The following is a 16,555-nucleotide window of genomic DNA, read 5'->3' on the forward strand; positions in this document are numbered from 1 at the left end:
ATGCTCAGAAGTTTATTTGTTAATTAATGAAACCAAGCCAGCTGCAGCAGTGGAAACCCTTCAAGGTTTCCCTCGGGCTCCACTTCAGCTGACACTAGTGCAAAGGAAAGCAGTGTATACAAAACTGTACAGGCTTGGAAAGGATCATAGGTTTAAAAAAAAAAGTTTTTACACAGACCTTTCTTATAAATTAGATTCTTAAGTGGTATAAAAGGCATTAGACTGGGGAATAAATCTAAAATAACAGTCTTTGTGCACATAAATGTACAAGAGTTTCTTACATAATTTGGCAGCTTCACTGTAAAAAAAAACAAAAAAAGGTGTCATACACTTGCATGCAGTTTCCAAGATTTAACATGTTTTATGTTTTAGTTTGGGATATAACCTCAAGAAGGACATTAGGTCCACACAATAAAATACTACACTTTAATGCACATGTGATCAACAAGTTCAATGTCATAACTATCAATTATGATACTTGAAATGCACTGACAGTGTTGAGCTGAAGGTAAGAAATTAAACCAGACAGATGGAAAATGCAGACTGATGATACTTAACCACCAAGCCATGTAGTGAAATGTAGCATGCAGTCACTCATTGCATCTGCTTGCGTTTCAGGGTACAAGAGCCGGAGTTTTTCCCAGCATGCACTGGGCGGAAGAAACAACAGTCTGTGGTTAACATGTTAATCTACTATCACACAATTTTAGTTTAAAAGTGTGTGGAGAAAACTCAACAGCTGAAACAACTCGATAAAATTTGAGCTTTTGAGAGAAGTGAGAACTAGTTGCTTCCTTTCTTTTTAACATCACTGTCAATTAAAGATGTTTGGGTTTTGGACTGTTTGTCAGACAAAACAAGAACTTTATAGATGTAACCTTGGGATCTGGGAAATTGTGGTTATATTCTGAATTTTTACCTCCGACGCTTGAGTCCAAACAATTAATGGGCAATTTAATAGGTCACAAAATAACCTACATTTTAAATTAATAATGAGATGTTAGATAATGTCTCTGTACATTAACGTAGATGTGTAATTAGATTAAAAATGTCTGGTCTACTTTATCTGTTACAATGTTTTTTGTTTTTTTTACTAATAGAAAAAAAGGATATGGAAGCTGAGAAAATATTAATAAGTGGGGGGGGGGGGGGGGGGGGATAAAATGTTTACGGGCTGAGGTACTGCCAAATTTTAAATTTTACACACATGTATGAACTACTTTAGTTGGTTTGGTGAGGTCTTAAAAATGAAGGATAACACTACACTCAGACACAGTCATACTTTAGGTTAATTAATAAAAACTTGGTATATTTAAAAAAAAATAATTTCAGTCCACAAAAAAATAGTCCTTCACAGTAATGGCTGTAGATTCCTGAAGTCGTGAAAATCTGACCCTCCAGAGGGAGTTTTAGTGTCTTACGTGAACACGTATACACAGGTAAGCCCATCGCTCATGTCTGAAGCTTGATGCTTTCCTCAGTCTGAACTGTGTTAATGTCCTGTGTCCAGGTCCCTCATGTATTCCTGCAGTGCCTGCAGCCTGGCATCAATCTCCGACAGCTCAGCACCAGTATCTATGGAGGTCTCTGGAGATGGAGATGTAGAAATGATAATTAGATGTTGTGTGGTGACTATTACACAAATTTTTCCATTTAAAATTATTTTACTGCAACAAAAATGTAAAATACAAAAAAGAATTTCATGATTCACCTTTGTCTTTCATTCTGTGTGTTGGAGTACTGCACAGAGGCTTCCTGGTTAAAAGGCCTCCTCTTGACTAGAAACATAAAGTTTACATTAAGGGATAAGGCAGGCAATTTCCTGTATTTTCCTATCATCAAAAAAACCCATGAAAAGACCAGAAACCCAAGTGACTTACAGGTAAGTCCTGCCTGTGTAGATGAAGCACCCGTGAAGTCACCCATTGGTTTTGAAGTTGGACTTGTGACCAAACTATGGGTTTTTGTGCCATCTTGGATTTTAGTGGGAGTGTACTTTTTTGGCACATGTTGAGGCCATACTATGGTATAACTTTTTTTGGCCTATTTGGAAACCTTACTTTACTATGACCATTTTTATGACATTTTGAGGCCATAATAAAGTATGACATTTTTTTGGCCTATTTTGAAGCCTTACTATACTATGACAATTTTTGGTATATTTTGAGGCCATACTAAAGTATGACTTTTGTTGGCATATTTTGACGCCTTACTATACTATGACGTTTTTTATGACATTTTGAGGTCAAAAATTTTTTTGACTTTTTTTGGCCGATTTTGACGCCTTACTATAGTATGACATTTTTTATGACATTTTAAGGAAAAAAAAATTTGGACTTTTTTGGTCGATTTTGACACCTTACTATACTATGATGTGTTTTATGACATTTTGAGGTCGAAAAAAATGTTGACTTTTTTTGGCCGAAAAAAACGCCATACTATACTATGACGTTTTTTATGACATTTTGAGGTCGAAAAAAATTTTGACTTTTTTTGGCCGAAAAAAACGCCATACTATACTATGACGTTTTTTATGACATTTTGAGGTCGAAAAAAATTGTGACTTTTTTTGCCCCAAAAAAAACGCCATACTATACTATGACGTTTTTTATGACATTTTGAGGTCGAAAAAAATTGTGACTTTTTTTGCCGATTTTGACGCCATACTATACTATGACGTTTTTTATGACATTTTGAGGTCGAAAAAAATTTGACTTTTTTTGGCCGAAAAAAATTTTGACTTTTTTTGCCCGAAAAAAACGGCATACTATACACAAACGTTTTTTATGACATTTTGAGGTCGAAAAATTTTTTGACTTTTTTTGGCCGAAAAAAACGCCATACTATACTATGACGTTTTTATGACATTTTGAGGTCGAAAACAATTTTGACTTTTTTTGGCCAAAAAAAACGCCATACTATACTATGACGTTTTTTATGACATTTTGAGGTCAAAAAAAATTTTGACTTTTTTTGGCCGATTTTGACGCCTTACTATACTATGACGTTTTTTATGACATTTTGAGGTGTAAAAAAATTTTGACTTTTTTTGCCCGAAAAAAACGCCATACTATACTATGACGTTTTTTATGACATTTTGAGGTCGAAAAAAATTTTGACTTTTTTTGGCCGAAAAAAACGCCATACTATACTATGACGTTTTTTATGACATTTTGAGGTCGAAAAAAATTGTGACTTTTTTTGCCCCAAAAAAAACGCCATACTATACTATGACGTTTTTTATGACATTTTGAGGTCGAAAAAAATTGTGACTTTTTTTGCCGATTTTGACGCCATACTATACTATGACGTTTTTTATGACATTTTGAGGTCGAAAAAAAATTTGACTTTTTTTGGCCGAAAAAAATTTTGACTTTTTTTGCCCGAAAAAAACGGCATACTATACACAAACGTTTTTTATGACATTTTGAGGTCGAAAAATTTTTTGACTTTTTTTGGCCGAAAAAAACGCCATACTATACTATGACGTTTTTATGACATTTTGAGGTCGAAAACAATTTTGACTTTTTTTGGCCAAAAAAAACGCCATACTATACTATGACGTTTTTTATGACATTTTGAGGTCGAAAAAAATTTTGACTTTTTTTGGCCGATTTTGACGCCTTACTATACTATGACGTTTTTTATGACATTTTGAGGTGTAAAAAAATTTTGACTTTTTTTGCCCGAAAAAAACGCCATACTATACTATGACGTTTTTTATGACATTTTGATGTCGAAAAATTTTTTGACTTTTTTTGGCCGAAAAAAACGCCATACTATACTATGACGTTTTTATGACATTTTGAGGTCGAAAACAATTTTGACTTTTTTTGGCCGAAAAAAAAACGCCATACTATACTATGACGTTTTTTATGACATTTTGAGGTCGAAAAAATTTTTGACTTTTTTTGGCCGAAAAAAACACCATACTATACTATGACGTTTTTTATGACATTTTGAGGTCGAATAAAATTGTGACTTTTTTTGGCCGAAAAAAACGCCATACTATACTATGACGTTTTTTATGACATTTTGAGGTCGAAAAAATTTTTGACTTTTTTTGGCCGAAAAAAAAAAACGCCATACTATACTATGACGTTTTTTATGACATTTTGAGGTCGAAAAAAATTTTGACTTTTTTTGCCCGAAAAAAACACCATACTATACTATGACGTTTTTTATGACATTTTGAGGTCGAAAAAAATTTTGACTTGTTTTGCCCCCAAAAAAACGCCATACTATACTATGACGTTTTTTATGACATTTTGAGGTGTAAAAAAATTTTGACTTTTTTTGGCCGAAAAAAAAGGCATACTATACTATGATGTTTTTTATGACATTTTGAGGTCGAAAAAAATGTTGACTTTTTTTGCCCAAAAAAAACGCCATACTATACTATGACGTTTTTTCTGACATTTTCAGATCGAAAAATTTTTTGACTTTTTTTGCCCGAAAAAAACGCCATACTATACTATGACGTTTTTATGACATTTTGAGGTCGAAAACAATTTTGACTTTTTTTGCCCGAAAAAAACGCCATACTATACTATGACGTTTTTTATGACATTTTGAGGTCGAAAAAAATTTTGACTTTTTTTGGCCGATTTTGACGCCTTACTATACTATGACGTTTTTTATGACATTTTGAGGTCGAAAAAATTTTTGACTTTTTTTGCCCAAAAAAGACACCATACTATACTATGACGTTTTTTATGACATTTTGAGGTCGAAAAAAATTTTGACTTTTGTTGCCCGAAAAAAACACCATACTATACTATGACGTTTTTTATGACATTTTGAGGTCGAAAAAAATTTTGACTTGTTTTGCCCCCAAAAAAACGCCATACTATACTATGACGTTTTTTATGACATTTTGAGGTCGAAAAAATTTTTGACTTTTTTTGGCCGATTTTGACGCCATACTATACTATGACGTTTTTTATGACATTTTGAGGTCGAAAAAAAATTTGACTTTTTTTGGCCGAAAAAAACGCCATACTATACTATGACGTTTTTATGACATTTTGAGGTCGAAAAAAATTTTGACTGTTTTTGGCCGATTTTGACGCCTTACTATACTATGACGTTTTTTATGACATTTTGAGGTCGAAAAAAATTTTGACTTTTTTTGGCCGATTTTGACGCCATACTATACTATGACGTTTTTTATGACATTTTGAGGTCGAAAAAAATTGTGACTTTTTTTGGCCGAAAAAAACGCCATACTATACTATGATGTTTTTTATGACATTTTGAGTTTGAAAAAAATTTTGACTTTTTTGGGCCGAAAAAAAGCCATACTATACTATGACGTTTTTTATGACATTTTGAGGTTGAAAAAAAAATGTGACTTTTTTTGGCAGAAAAATACGCCTTACTATACTATGACGTTTTTTATGACATTTTGAGGTCAAAAAAATTTTTGATTTATTTTGGCCAATTTTGACGCCTTCCTATACTATGACGTTTTTTATGACATTTTGAGGTTGAAATTTTTTTTGACTTTTTTCGCCCGAAAAAAACGCCATACTATACTATGACGTTTTTATGACATTTTGAGGTCAAAAACAATTTTGACTTTTTTTGGCCGATTTTGACGCCTTACTATACTATGACGTTTTTTATGACATTTTGAGGTCGAAAAAAATTTTGACTTTTTTTGCCTGAAAAAAACGCCATACTTTACTATGACGTTTTTTATGACATTTTGAGGTCAAAAACAATTTTGACTTTTTTTGGCCGATTTTGACGCCTTACTATACTATGACGTTTTTTATGACATTTTGAGGTCGAAAAAAATTTTGACTTTTTTTGGCCGAAAAAAAACGCCATACTTTACTATGACGTTTTTTATGACATTTTGAGGTCGAAAATTTTTTTGACTTTTTTTGGCCGAAAAAAACGCCATACTATACTATGACGTTTTTTATGACATTTTGAGGTCGAAAAATTTTTTGACTTTTTTTGGCCGATTTTGACGCCTTACTATACTATGACGTTTTTTATGACATTTTGAGGTCGAAAAAAATGTTGACTTTTTTTGGCCGAAAAAAATTTTGACTTTTTTTGCCCGAAAAAAACGCCATACTATACTATGACGTTTTTTATGACATTTTGATGTCGAAAATTTTTTTGACTTTTTTTGGCCGATTTTGACGCCTTACTATACTATGACGTTTTTTATGACATTTTGAGGTCGAAAAAAATTTTGACTGTTTTTGGCCGAAAAAAATGCCATACTTTACTATGACGGTTTTTATGACATTTTGAGGTCGAAAAAAATTTTGACTTTTTTTGACCGAAAAAATTTTTGACTTTTTTTGCCCAAAAAAAAACGCCATACTATACTATGACGTTTTTTATGACATTTTGAGGTCGAAAAAAATTTTGACTTTTTTTGCCCGAAAAAAACGCCATACTATACTATGACGTTTTTTATTACATTTTGATGTCGAAAATTTTTTTGACTTTTTTTGGCCGAAAAAAACGCCATACTATACTATGACGTTTTTATGACATTTTGAGGTCGAAAACAATTTTGACTTTTTTTGGCCAAAAAAAAACGCCATACTATACTATGACGTTTTTTATGACATTTTGAGGTGTAAAAAAATTTTGACTTTTTTTGGCCGATTTTGACGCCTTACTATACTATGACGTTTTTTATGACATTTTGAGGTCGAAAAAAATTTTGACTGTTTTTGGCCGAAAAAAACGCCATACTATACTATGACGTTTTTTATGACATTTTGATGTCGAAAAATTTTTTGACTTTTTTTGGCCGAAAAAAACGCCATACTATACTATGACGTTTTTTATGACATTTTGAGGTCGAAAACAATTTTGACTTTTTTTAGCCAAAAAAAACGCCATACTATACTATGACGTTTTTTATGACATTTTGAGGTCGAAAAAAATTTTGACTTTTTTTGGCCGATTTTGACGCCTTACTATACTATGACGTTTTTTATGACATTTTGAGGTCGAAAAAAATTTTGACTGTTTTTGGCAGAAAAAAACGCCATACTTTACTATGACGTTTTTATGACATTTTGAGGTCGAAAAAATTTTTGACTTGTTTTGGCCGAAAAAAACGGCATACTATACTATGACGTTTTTTATGACATTTTGAGGTCGAAAAAAATTTTGACTTTTTTTGGCCGATTTTGACGCCTTACTATACTATGACTTATGACATTTTGAGGTCGAAAAAAATTGTGACTTTTTTTGGCCGATTTTGACGCCTTACTATACTATAACGTTTTTTATGACATTTAGAGGTCGAAAAAAATGTTGACTTTTTTTGGCCGAAAAAAATTTTGACTTTTTTTGCCCGAAAAAAACGCCATACTATACTATGACGTTTTTTATGACATTTTGATGTCGAAAAAATTTTTGACTTTTTTTTGCCGAAAAAAACGCCATACTATACTATGACGTTTTTTATGACATTTTGAGATCGAGAAAAATGTTGACTTTTTTTGGCCGAAAAAATTTTTGACTTTTTTTTCCCGAAAAAAACGCCATACTATACTATGACGTTTTTTATGACATTTTGAGGTCGAAAAAAATTTTGACTTTTTTTGGCCGATTTTGACGCCTTACTATACTATGACGTTTTTTATGACATTTTGAGGTGTAAATAAATTTTGACTTTTTTTGGCCGAAAAAAACGCCATACTATACTATGACGTTTTTTATGACATTTTGAGGTCGAAAAAAATTTTGACTTTTTTTGGCCGATTTTGACGCCTTACTATACTATGACGTTTTTTATGACATTTTGAGGTTGAAAAAAATTTTGACTTTTTTTGCCCGAAAAAAACACCATACTATACTATGACGTTTTTTATGACATTTTGAGGTCGAAAAAATTTTTGACTTTTTTTGGCCGATTTTGACGCCATACTTTACTATGACGTTTTTTATGACATTTTGAGGTCGAAAATTTTCTTGACGTTTTTTGGCCGAAAAAAACGCCATACTATACTATGACATTTTGAGGTCGAAAAAAATTTTGACTGTTTTTGGCCGAAAAAAACGCCATACTATACTATGACGTTTTTTATGACATTTTGAGGTCGAAAAAAATTTTGACATTTTTTGGCCGAAGAAAACGGCATACTATACTATGATGTTTTTTATGACATTTTGAGGTCGAAAAAAATTTTGACTTTTTTTGCCCAAAAAAAACGCCATACTATACTATGACGTTTTTATGACATTTGGAGGTCAAAAACAATTTTGACTTTTTTTGGCCGATTTTGACGCCTTACTATACTATGATGTTTTTTATGACATTTTGAGGTCGAAAAAAATTTTGACTTTTTTTGGCCGATTTTGACGCCTTACTATACTATGACGTTTGTTATGACATTTTGAGGTCAAAAAAAATTTTGAAATTTTTTGCCCAAAAAAAACGCCATACTTTACTATGACGTTTTTTATGACATTTTGAGGTCGAAAATTTTTTTGACTTTTTTTGGCCGAAAAAAACGCCATACTATACTATGACGTTTTTTATGATATTTTGAGGTCGAAAAAAATTTTGACTTTTTTTGGCCGAAAAAAACGCCATACTATACTATGACGTTTTTTATGACATTTTGAGGTCAAAAAAAATTTTGACTGTTTTTGGCCGATTTTGACGCCTTACTATACTATGATGTTTTTTATGACATTTTGAGGTCGAAAAAAATTGTGACTTTTTTTGGCCGAAAAAAACGCCATACTATACTATGATGTTTTTTATGACATTTTGAGGTAGAAAAATTTTTTGACTTTTTAGGGCCGAAAAAAAGCCATACTATACTATGACGTTTTTTATGACATTTTGAGGTTGAAAAAAATTTTGACATTTTTTGGCCGAAAAAAACGCCATACTATACTATGACGTTTTCTATGACATTTTGAGGTCGAAAAAAATTTTGACTTTTTTTGGCCGATTTTGACGCCTTCCTATACTATGACGTTTTTTATGACATTTTGAGGTCAAAAAAAATTTTGACTTTTTTTGCCTGAAAAAAAACGCCATACTTTACTATGACGTTTTTCATGACATTTTGAGGTCGAAAATTTTTTTGACTTTTTTTGGCCGAAAAAAACGCCATACTATACTATGATGTTTTTTATGACATTTTGAGGTCGAAAAAAATTTTGACTTTTTTTGACCGAAAAATTTTTTGACTTTTTTTGCCCAAAAAAAACCGCCATACTATACTATGACGTTTTTTATGACATTTTGAGGTCGAAAAAAATTTTGACTTTTTTTGCCCCGAAAAAAACGCCATACTATACTATGACGTTTTTTATGACATTTTGAGGTCGAAAAAAATTTTGACTTTTTTTGCCTGAAAAAAATGCCATACTTTACTATGACGTTTTTTATGACATTTTGAGGTCGAAAATTTTTTTGACTTTTTTTGGCCGAAAAAACGCCATACTATACTATGACGTTTTTCATGACATTTTGAGGTCGAAAAAAATTTTGACTGTTTTTGGCCGATTTTGACGCCTTACTATACTATGACGTTTTTTATGACATTTTGAGGTCGAAAAAAATTTTGACTTTTTTTGCCCGAAAAAAACGCCATACTTTACTATGACGTTTTTTATGACATTTTGAGGTCGAAAATTTTTTTGACTTTTTTTGGCCGAAAAAAACGCCATACTATACTATGACATTTTTTATGACATTTTGAGGTCGAAAATTTTCTTGACTTTTTTTGGCCAAAAAAACGCCATACTATACTATGACATTTTGAGGTCGAAAGAAATTTTGACTGTTTTTGGCCGAAAAAAACGCCATACTATACTATGACGTTTTTTATGACATTTTGAGGTCGAAAAAAATTTTGACTTTTTTTGGCCAAAAAAAACGCCATACTATACTATGACGTTTTTTATGACATTTTGAGGTCGAAAAAATTTTTGACTTTTTTTGGCCGATTTTGACGCCTTACTATACTATGACGTTTGTTATGACATTTTGAGGTCGAAAAAAATTTTGAAATTTTTTGCCCAAAAAAAACGCCATACTTTACTATGACGTTTTTTATGACATTTTGAGGTCGAAAAAATTTTTGACTTTTTTTGGCCGAAAAAAACAGCATACTATACTATGACGTTTTTTATGACATTTTGAGGTCGAAAAAAATTTTGACTGTTTTTGGCCGATTTTGACGCCTTACTATACTATGATGTTTTTTATGACATTTTGAGGTCGAAAAAAATTTTGACTTTTTTTGGCCGATTTTGACGCCATACTATACTATGACGTTTTTTATGACATTTTGAGGTCGAAAAAAATTTTGACTGTTTTTGGCCGATAAAAAACGCCATACTATACTATGACGTTTTTTATGACATTTTGAGGTCAAAAACAATTTTGACTTTTTTTGGCCGATTTTGACGCCTTACTATACTATGACGTTTTTTATGACAGTTTGAGGTCGAAAAAAATTTTGACTTTTTTTGCCCGAAAAAAACGCCATACTTTACTATGACGTTTTTTATGACATTTTGAGGTCGAAATTTTTTTTGACTTTTTTTGGCCGAAAAAAACGCCATACTATACTATGACGTTTTTTATGACATTTTGAGGTCGAAAAAATTTTTGACTTGTTTTGCCCCCAAAAAAACGCCATACTTTACTATGACGTTTTTTATGACATTTTGAGGTCGAAATTTTTTTTGACTTTTTTTGGCCGAAAAAACGCCATACTATACTATGACGTTTTTTATGACATTTTGAGGTCGAAAAAAATTTTGACTGTTTTTGGCCGATTTTGACGCCTTACTATACTATGATGTTTGTTATGACATTTTGAGGTCGAAAAAAATTTTGACTTTTTTTGGCCGAAAAAAACGCCATACTATACTATGACGTTTTTTATGACATTTTGAGGTCGAAAAAAATTTTGACTGTTTTTGGCCGATTTTGACGCCATACTATACTATGATGTTTTTTATGACATTTTGAGGTCGAAAAAAATTTTGACTTTTTTTGGCCGATTTTGACGCCTTACTATACTATGACGTTTGTTATGACATTTTGAGGTCGAAAAAAATTTTGACTTTTTTTGGCCGAAAAAAAAGGCATACTATACTATGATGTTTTTTATGACATTTTGAGGTCGAAAAAAATGTTGACTTTTTTTGCCCAAAAAAAACGCCATACTATACTATGACGTTTTTTCTGACATTTTCAGATCGAAAAATTTTTTGACTTTTTTTGCCCGAAAAAAACGCCATACTATACTATGACGTTTTTATGACATTTTGAGGTCGAAAACAATTTTGACTTTTTTTGCCCGAAAAAAACGCCATACTATACTATGACGTTTTTTATGACATTTTGAGGTCGAAAAAAATTTTGACTTTTTTTGGCCGATTTTGACGCCATACTATACTATGACGTTTTTTATGACATTTTGAGGTCGAAAAAAATTGTGACTTTTTTTGCCCCAAAAAAAACGCCATACTATACTATGACGTTTTTTATGACATTTTGAGGTCGAAAAAAATTGTGACTTTTTTTGCCGATTTTGACGCCATACTATACTATGACGTTTTTTATGACATTTTGAGGTCGAAAAAAAATTTGACTTTTTTTGGCCGAAAAAAATTTTGACTTTTTTTGCCCGAAAAAAACGGCATACTATACACAAACGTTTTTTATGACATTTTGAGGTCGAAAAATTTTTTGACTTTTTTTGGCCGAAAAAAACGCCATACTATACTATGACGTTTTTATGACATTTTGAGGTCGAAAACAATTTTGACTTTTTTTGGCCAAAAAAAACGCCATACTATACTATGACGTTTTTTATGACATTTTGAGGTCGAAAAAAATTTTGACTTTTTTTGGCCGATTTTGACGCCTTACTATACTATGACGTTTTTTATGACATTTTGAGGTGTAAAAAAATTTTGACTTTTTTTGCCCGAAAAAAACGCCATACTATACTATGACGTTTTTTATGACATTTTGATGTCGAAAAATTTTTTGACTTTTTTTGGCCGAAAAAAACGCCATACTATACTATGACGTTTTTATGACATTTTGAGGTCGAAAACAATTTTGACTTTTTTTGGCCGAAAAAAAACGCCATACTATACTATGACGTTTTTTATGACATTTTGAGGTCGAAAAAATTTTTGACTTTTTTTGGCCGAAAAAAACACCATACTATACTATGACGTTTTTTATGACATTTTGAGGTCGAATAAAATTGTGACTTTTTTTGGCCGAAAAAAACGCCATACTATACTATGACGTTTTTTATGACATTTTGAGGTCGAAAAAATTTTTGACTTTTTTTGGCCGAAAAAAAAAAACGCCATACTATACTATGACGTTTTTTATGACATTTTGAGGTCGAAAAAAATTTTGACTTTTTTTGCCCGAAAAAAACACCATACTATACTATGACGTTTTTTATGACATTTTGAGGTCGAAAAAAATTTTGACTTGTTTTGCCCCCAAAAAAACGCCATACTATACTATGACGTTTTTTTATGACATTTTGAGGTGTAAAAAAATTTTGACTTTTTTTGGCCGAAAAAAAAGGCATACTATACTATGATGTTTTTTATGACATTTTGAGGTCGAAAAAAATGTTGACTTTTTTTGCCCAAAAAAAACGCCATACTATACTATGACGTTTTTTCTGACATTTTCAGATCGAAAAATTTTTTGACTTTTTTTGCCCGAAAAAAACGCCATACTATACTATGACGTTTTTATGACATTTTGAGGTCGAAAACAATTTTGACTTTTTTTGCCCGAAAAAAACGCCATACTATACTATGACGTTTTTTATGACATTTTGAGGTCGAAAAAAATTTTGACTTTTTTTGGCCGATTTTGACGCCTTACTATACTATGACGTTTTTTATGACATTTTGAGGTCGAAAAAAATTTTGACTTTTTTTGCCCAAAAAAGACACCATACTATACTATGACGTTTTTTATGACATTTTGAGGTCGAAAAAAATTTTGACTTTTTTTGCCCGAAAAAAACACCATACTATACTATGACGTTTTTTATGACATTTTGAGGTCGAAAAAAATTTTGACTTGTTTTGCCCCCCAAAAAACGCCATACTATACTATGACGTTTTTTATGACATTTTGAGGTCGAAAAAATTTTTGACTTTTTTTGGCCGATTTTGACGCCATACTATACTATGACGTTTTTTATGACATTTTGAGGTCGAAAAAAAATTTGACTTTTTTTGGCCGAAAAAAACGCCATACTATACTATGACGTTTTTATGACATTTTGAGGTCGAAAAAAATTTTGACTGTTTTTGGCCGATTTTGACGCCTTACTATACTATGACGTTTTTTATGACATTTTGAGGTCGAAAAAATTTTTGACTTTTTTTGGCCGATTTTGACGCCATACTATACTATGACGTTTTTTATGACATTTTGAGGTCGAAAAAAATTGTGACTTTTTTGGGCCGAAAAAAAGCCATACTATACTATGACGTTTTTTATGACATTTTGAGGTTGAAAAAAAATGTGACTTTTTTTGGCAGAAAAATACGCCTTACTATACTATGACGTTTTTTATGACATTTTGAGGTCGAAAAAAATTTTGACTTTTTTTGCCCGAAAAAAACACCATACTATACTATGACGTTTTTTATGACATTTTGAGGTCGAAAAAAATTTTGACTTGTTTTGCCCCCAAAAAAACGCCATACTATACTATGACGTTTTTTATGACATTTTGAGGTCGAAAAAATTTTTGACTTTTTTTGGCCGATTTTGACGCCATACTATACTATGACGTTTTTTATGACATTTTGAGGTCGAAAAAAAATTTGACTTTTTTTGGCCGAAAAAAACGCCATACTATACTATGACGTTTTTATGACATTTTGAGGTCGAAAAAAATTTTGACTGTTTTTGGCCGATTTTGACGCCTTACTATACTATGACATTTTTTATGACATTTTGAGGTCGAAAAAAATTTTGACTTTTTTTGGCCGATTTTGACGCCATACTATACTATGACGTTTTTTATGACATTTTGAGGTCGAAAAAAATTTTGACTTTTTTGGGCCGAAAAAAAGCCATACTATACTATGACGTTTTTTATGACATTTTGAGGTTGAAAAAAAATGTGACTTTTTTTGGCAGAAAAATACGCCTTACTATACTATGACGTTTTTTATGACATTTTGAGGTCAAAAAAATTTTTGATTTATTTTGGCCAATTTTGACGCCTTCCTATACTATGACGTTTTTTATGACATTTTGAGGTTGAAAATTTTTTTGACTTTTTTCGCCCGAAAAAAACGCCATACTATACTATGACGTTTTTATGACATTTTGAGGTCAAAAACAATTTTGACTTTTTTTGGCCGATTTTGACGCCTTACTATACTATGACGTTTTTTATGACATTTTGAGGTCGAAAAAAATTTTGACTTTTTTTGCCTGAAAAAAACGCCATACTTTACTATGACGTTTTTTATGACATTTTGAGGTCAAAAACAATTTTGACTTTTTTTGGCCGATTTTGACGCCTTACTATACTATGACGTTTCTTATGACATTTTGAGGTCGAAAAAAATTTTGACTTTTTTTGGCCGAAAAAAACGCCATACTTTACTATGACGTTTTTTATGACATTTTGAGGTCGAAAATTTTTTTGACTTTTTTTGGCCGAAAAAAAACGCCATACTATACTATGACGTTTTTTATGACATTTTGAGGTCGAAAAATTTTTTGACTTTTTTTGGCCGATTTTGACGCCTTACTATACTATGACGTTTTTTATGACATTTTGAGGTCGAAAAAAATGTTGACTTTTTTTGGCCGAAAAAAATTTTGACTTTTTTTGCCCGAAAAAAACGCCATACTATACTATGACGTTTTTTATGACATTTTGATGTCGAAAATTTTTTTGACTTTTTTTGGCCGAAAAAAACGCCATACTATACTATGACGTTTTTTATGACATTTTGAGGTCGAAAATTTTTTTGACTTTTTTTGGCCGATTTTGACGCCTTACTATACTATGACGTTTTTTATGACATTTTGAGGTCGAAAAAAATTTTGACTATTTTTGGCCGAAAAAAACGCCATACTTTACTATGACGGTTTTTATGACATTTTGAGGTGTAAAAAAATTTTGACTTTTTTTGACCGAAAAAATTTTTGACTTTTTTTGCCCAAAAAAAAACGCCATACTATACTATGACGTTTTTTATGACATTTTGAGGTCGAAAAAAATTTTGACTTTTTTTGCCCGAAAAAAACGCCATACTATACTATGACGTTTTTTATTACATTTTGATGTCGAAAATTTTTTTGACTTTTTTTGGCCGAAAAAAACGCCATACTATACTATGACGTTTTTATGACATTTTGAGGTCGAAAACAATTTTGACTTTTTTTGGCCAAAAAAAAACGCCATACTATACTATGACGTTTTTTATGACATTTTGAGGTGTAAAAAAATTTTGACTTTTTTTGGCCGATTTTGACGCCTTACTATACTATGACGTTTTTTATGACATTTTGAGGTCGAAAAAAATTTTGACTGTTTTTGGCCGAAAAAAACGCCATACTATACTATGACGTTTTTTATGACATTTTGATGTCGAAAAATTTTTGGACTTTTTTTGGCCGAAAAAAACGCCATACTATACTATGACGTTTTTTATGACATTTTGAGGTCGAAAACAATTTTGACTTTTTTTAGCCAAAAAAAACGCCATACTATACTATGACGTTTTTTATGACATTTTGAGGTCGAAAAAAATTTTGACTTTTTTTGGCCGATTTTGACGCCTTACTATACTATGACGTTTTTTATGACATTTTGAGGTCGAAAAAAATTTTGACTGTTTTTGGCAGAAAAAAACGCCATACTTTACTATGACGTTTTTATGACATTTTGAGGTCGAAAAAATTTTTGACTTGTTTTGGCCGAAAAAAACGGCATACTATACTATGACGTTTTTTATGACATTTTGAGGTCGAAAAAAATTTTGACTTTTTTTGGCCGATTTTGACGCCTTACTATACTATGACTTATGACATTTTGAGGTCGAAAAAAATTGTGACTTTTTTTGGCCGATTTTGACGCCTTACTATACTATAACGTTTTTTATGACATTTAGAGGTCGAAAAAAATGTTGACTTTTTTTGGCCGAAAAAAATTTTGACTTTTTTTGCCCGAAAAAAACGCCATACTATACTATGACGTTTTTTATGACATTTTGATGTCGAAAAAATTTTTGACTTTTTTTTGCCGAAAAAAACGCCATACTATACTATGACGTTTTTTATGACATTTTGAGATCGAGAAAAATGTTGACTTTTTTTGGCCGAAAAAATGTTTGACTTTTTTTTCCCGAAAAAAACGCCATACTATACTATGACGTTTTTTATGACATTTTGAGGTCGAAAAAAATTTTGACTTTTTTTGGCCGATTTTGACGCCTTACTATACTATGACGTTTTTTATGACATTTTGAGGTCGAAATAAATTTTGACTTTTTTTGGCCGAAAAAAACGCCATACTAT

At 31.2% G+C, this 16,555-nt stretch overlaps 1 protein-coding gene across 3 annotated transcripts in view; it reads right to left on the bottom strand.

The window, feature by feature from the left end:
* Positions 1-16,555, bottom strand: part of ccdc61 (coiled-coil domain containing 61) — a 26,771-nt gene continuing 10,216 nt past the window's right edge. For all 3 annotated transcript variants that reach the window (XM_041052071.1, XM_041052070.1, XM_041052069.1), the window contains exons 12-13: positions 1,712-1,778; positions 1-1,587 (exon numbers count right to left, since the gene is read on the bottom strand). In XM_041052071.1, coding sequence (XP_040908005.1) covers positions 1,493-1,587; positions 1,712-1,778 — 162 coding nt within the window. In that variant the 3' untranslated portion in view covers positions 1-1,492. The remainder of the gene's footprint in view (positions 1,588-1,711; positions 1,779-16,555) is intronic.

The sequence above is a fragment of the Toxotes jaculatrix genome, chromosome 12, assembly GCF_017976425.1.
Source record: "Toxotes jaculatrix isolate fToxJac2 chromosome 12, fToxJac2.pri, whole genome shotgun sequence".
Taxonomy (NCBI): Eukaryota; Metazoa; Chordata; class Actinopteri; family Toxotidae; genus Toxotes; species Toxotes jaculatrix.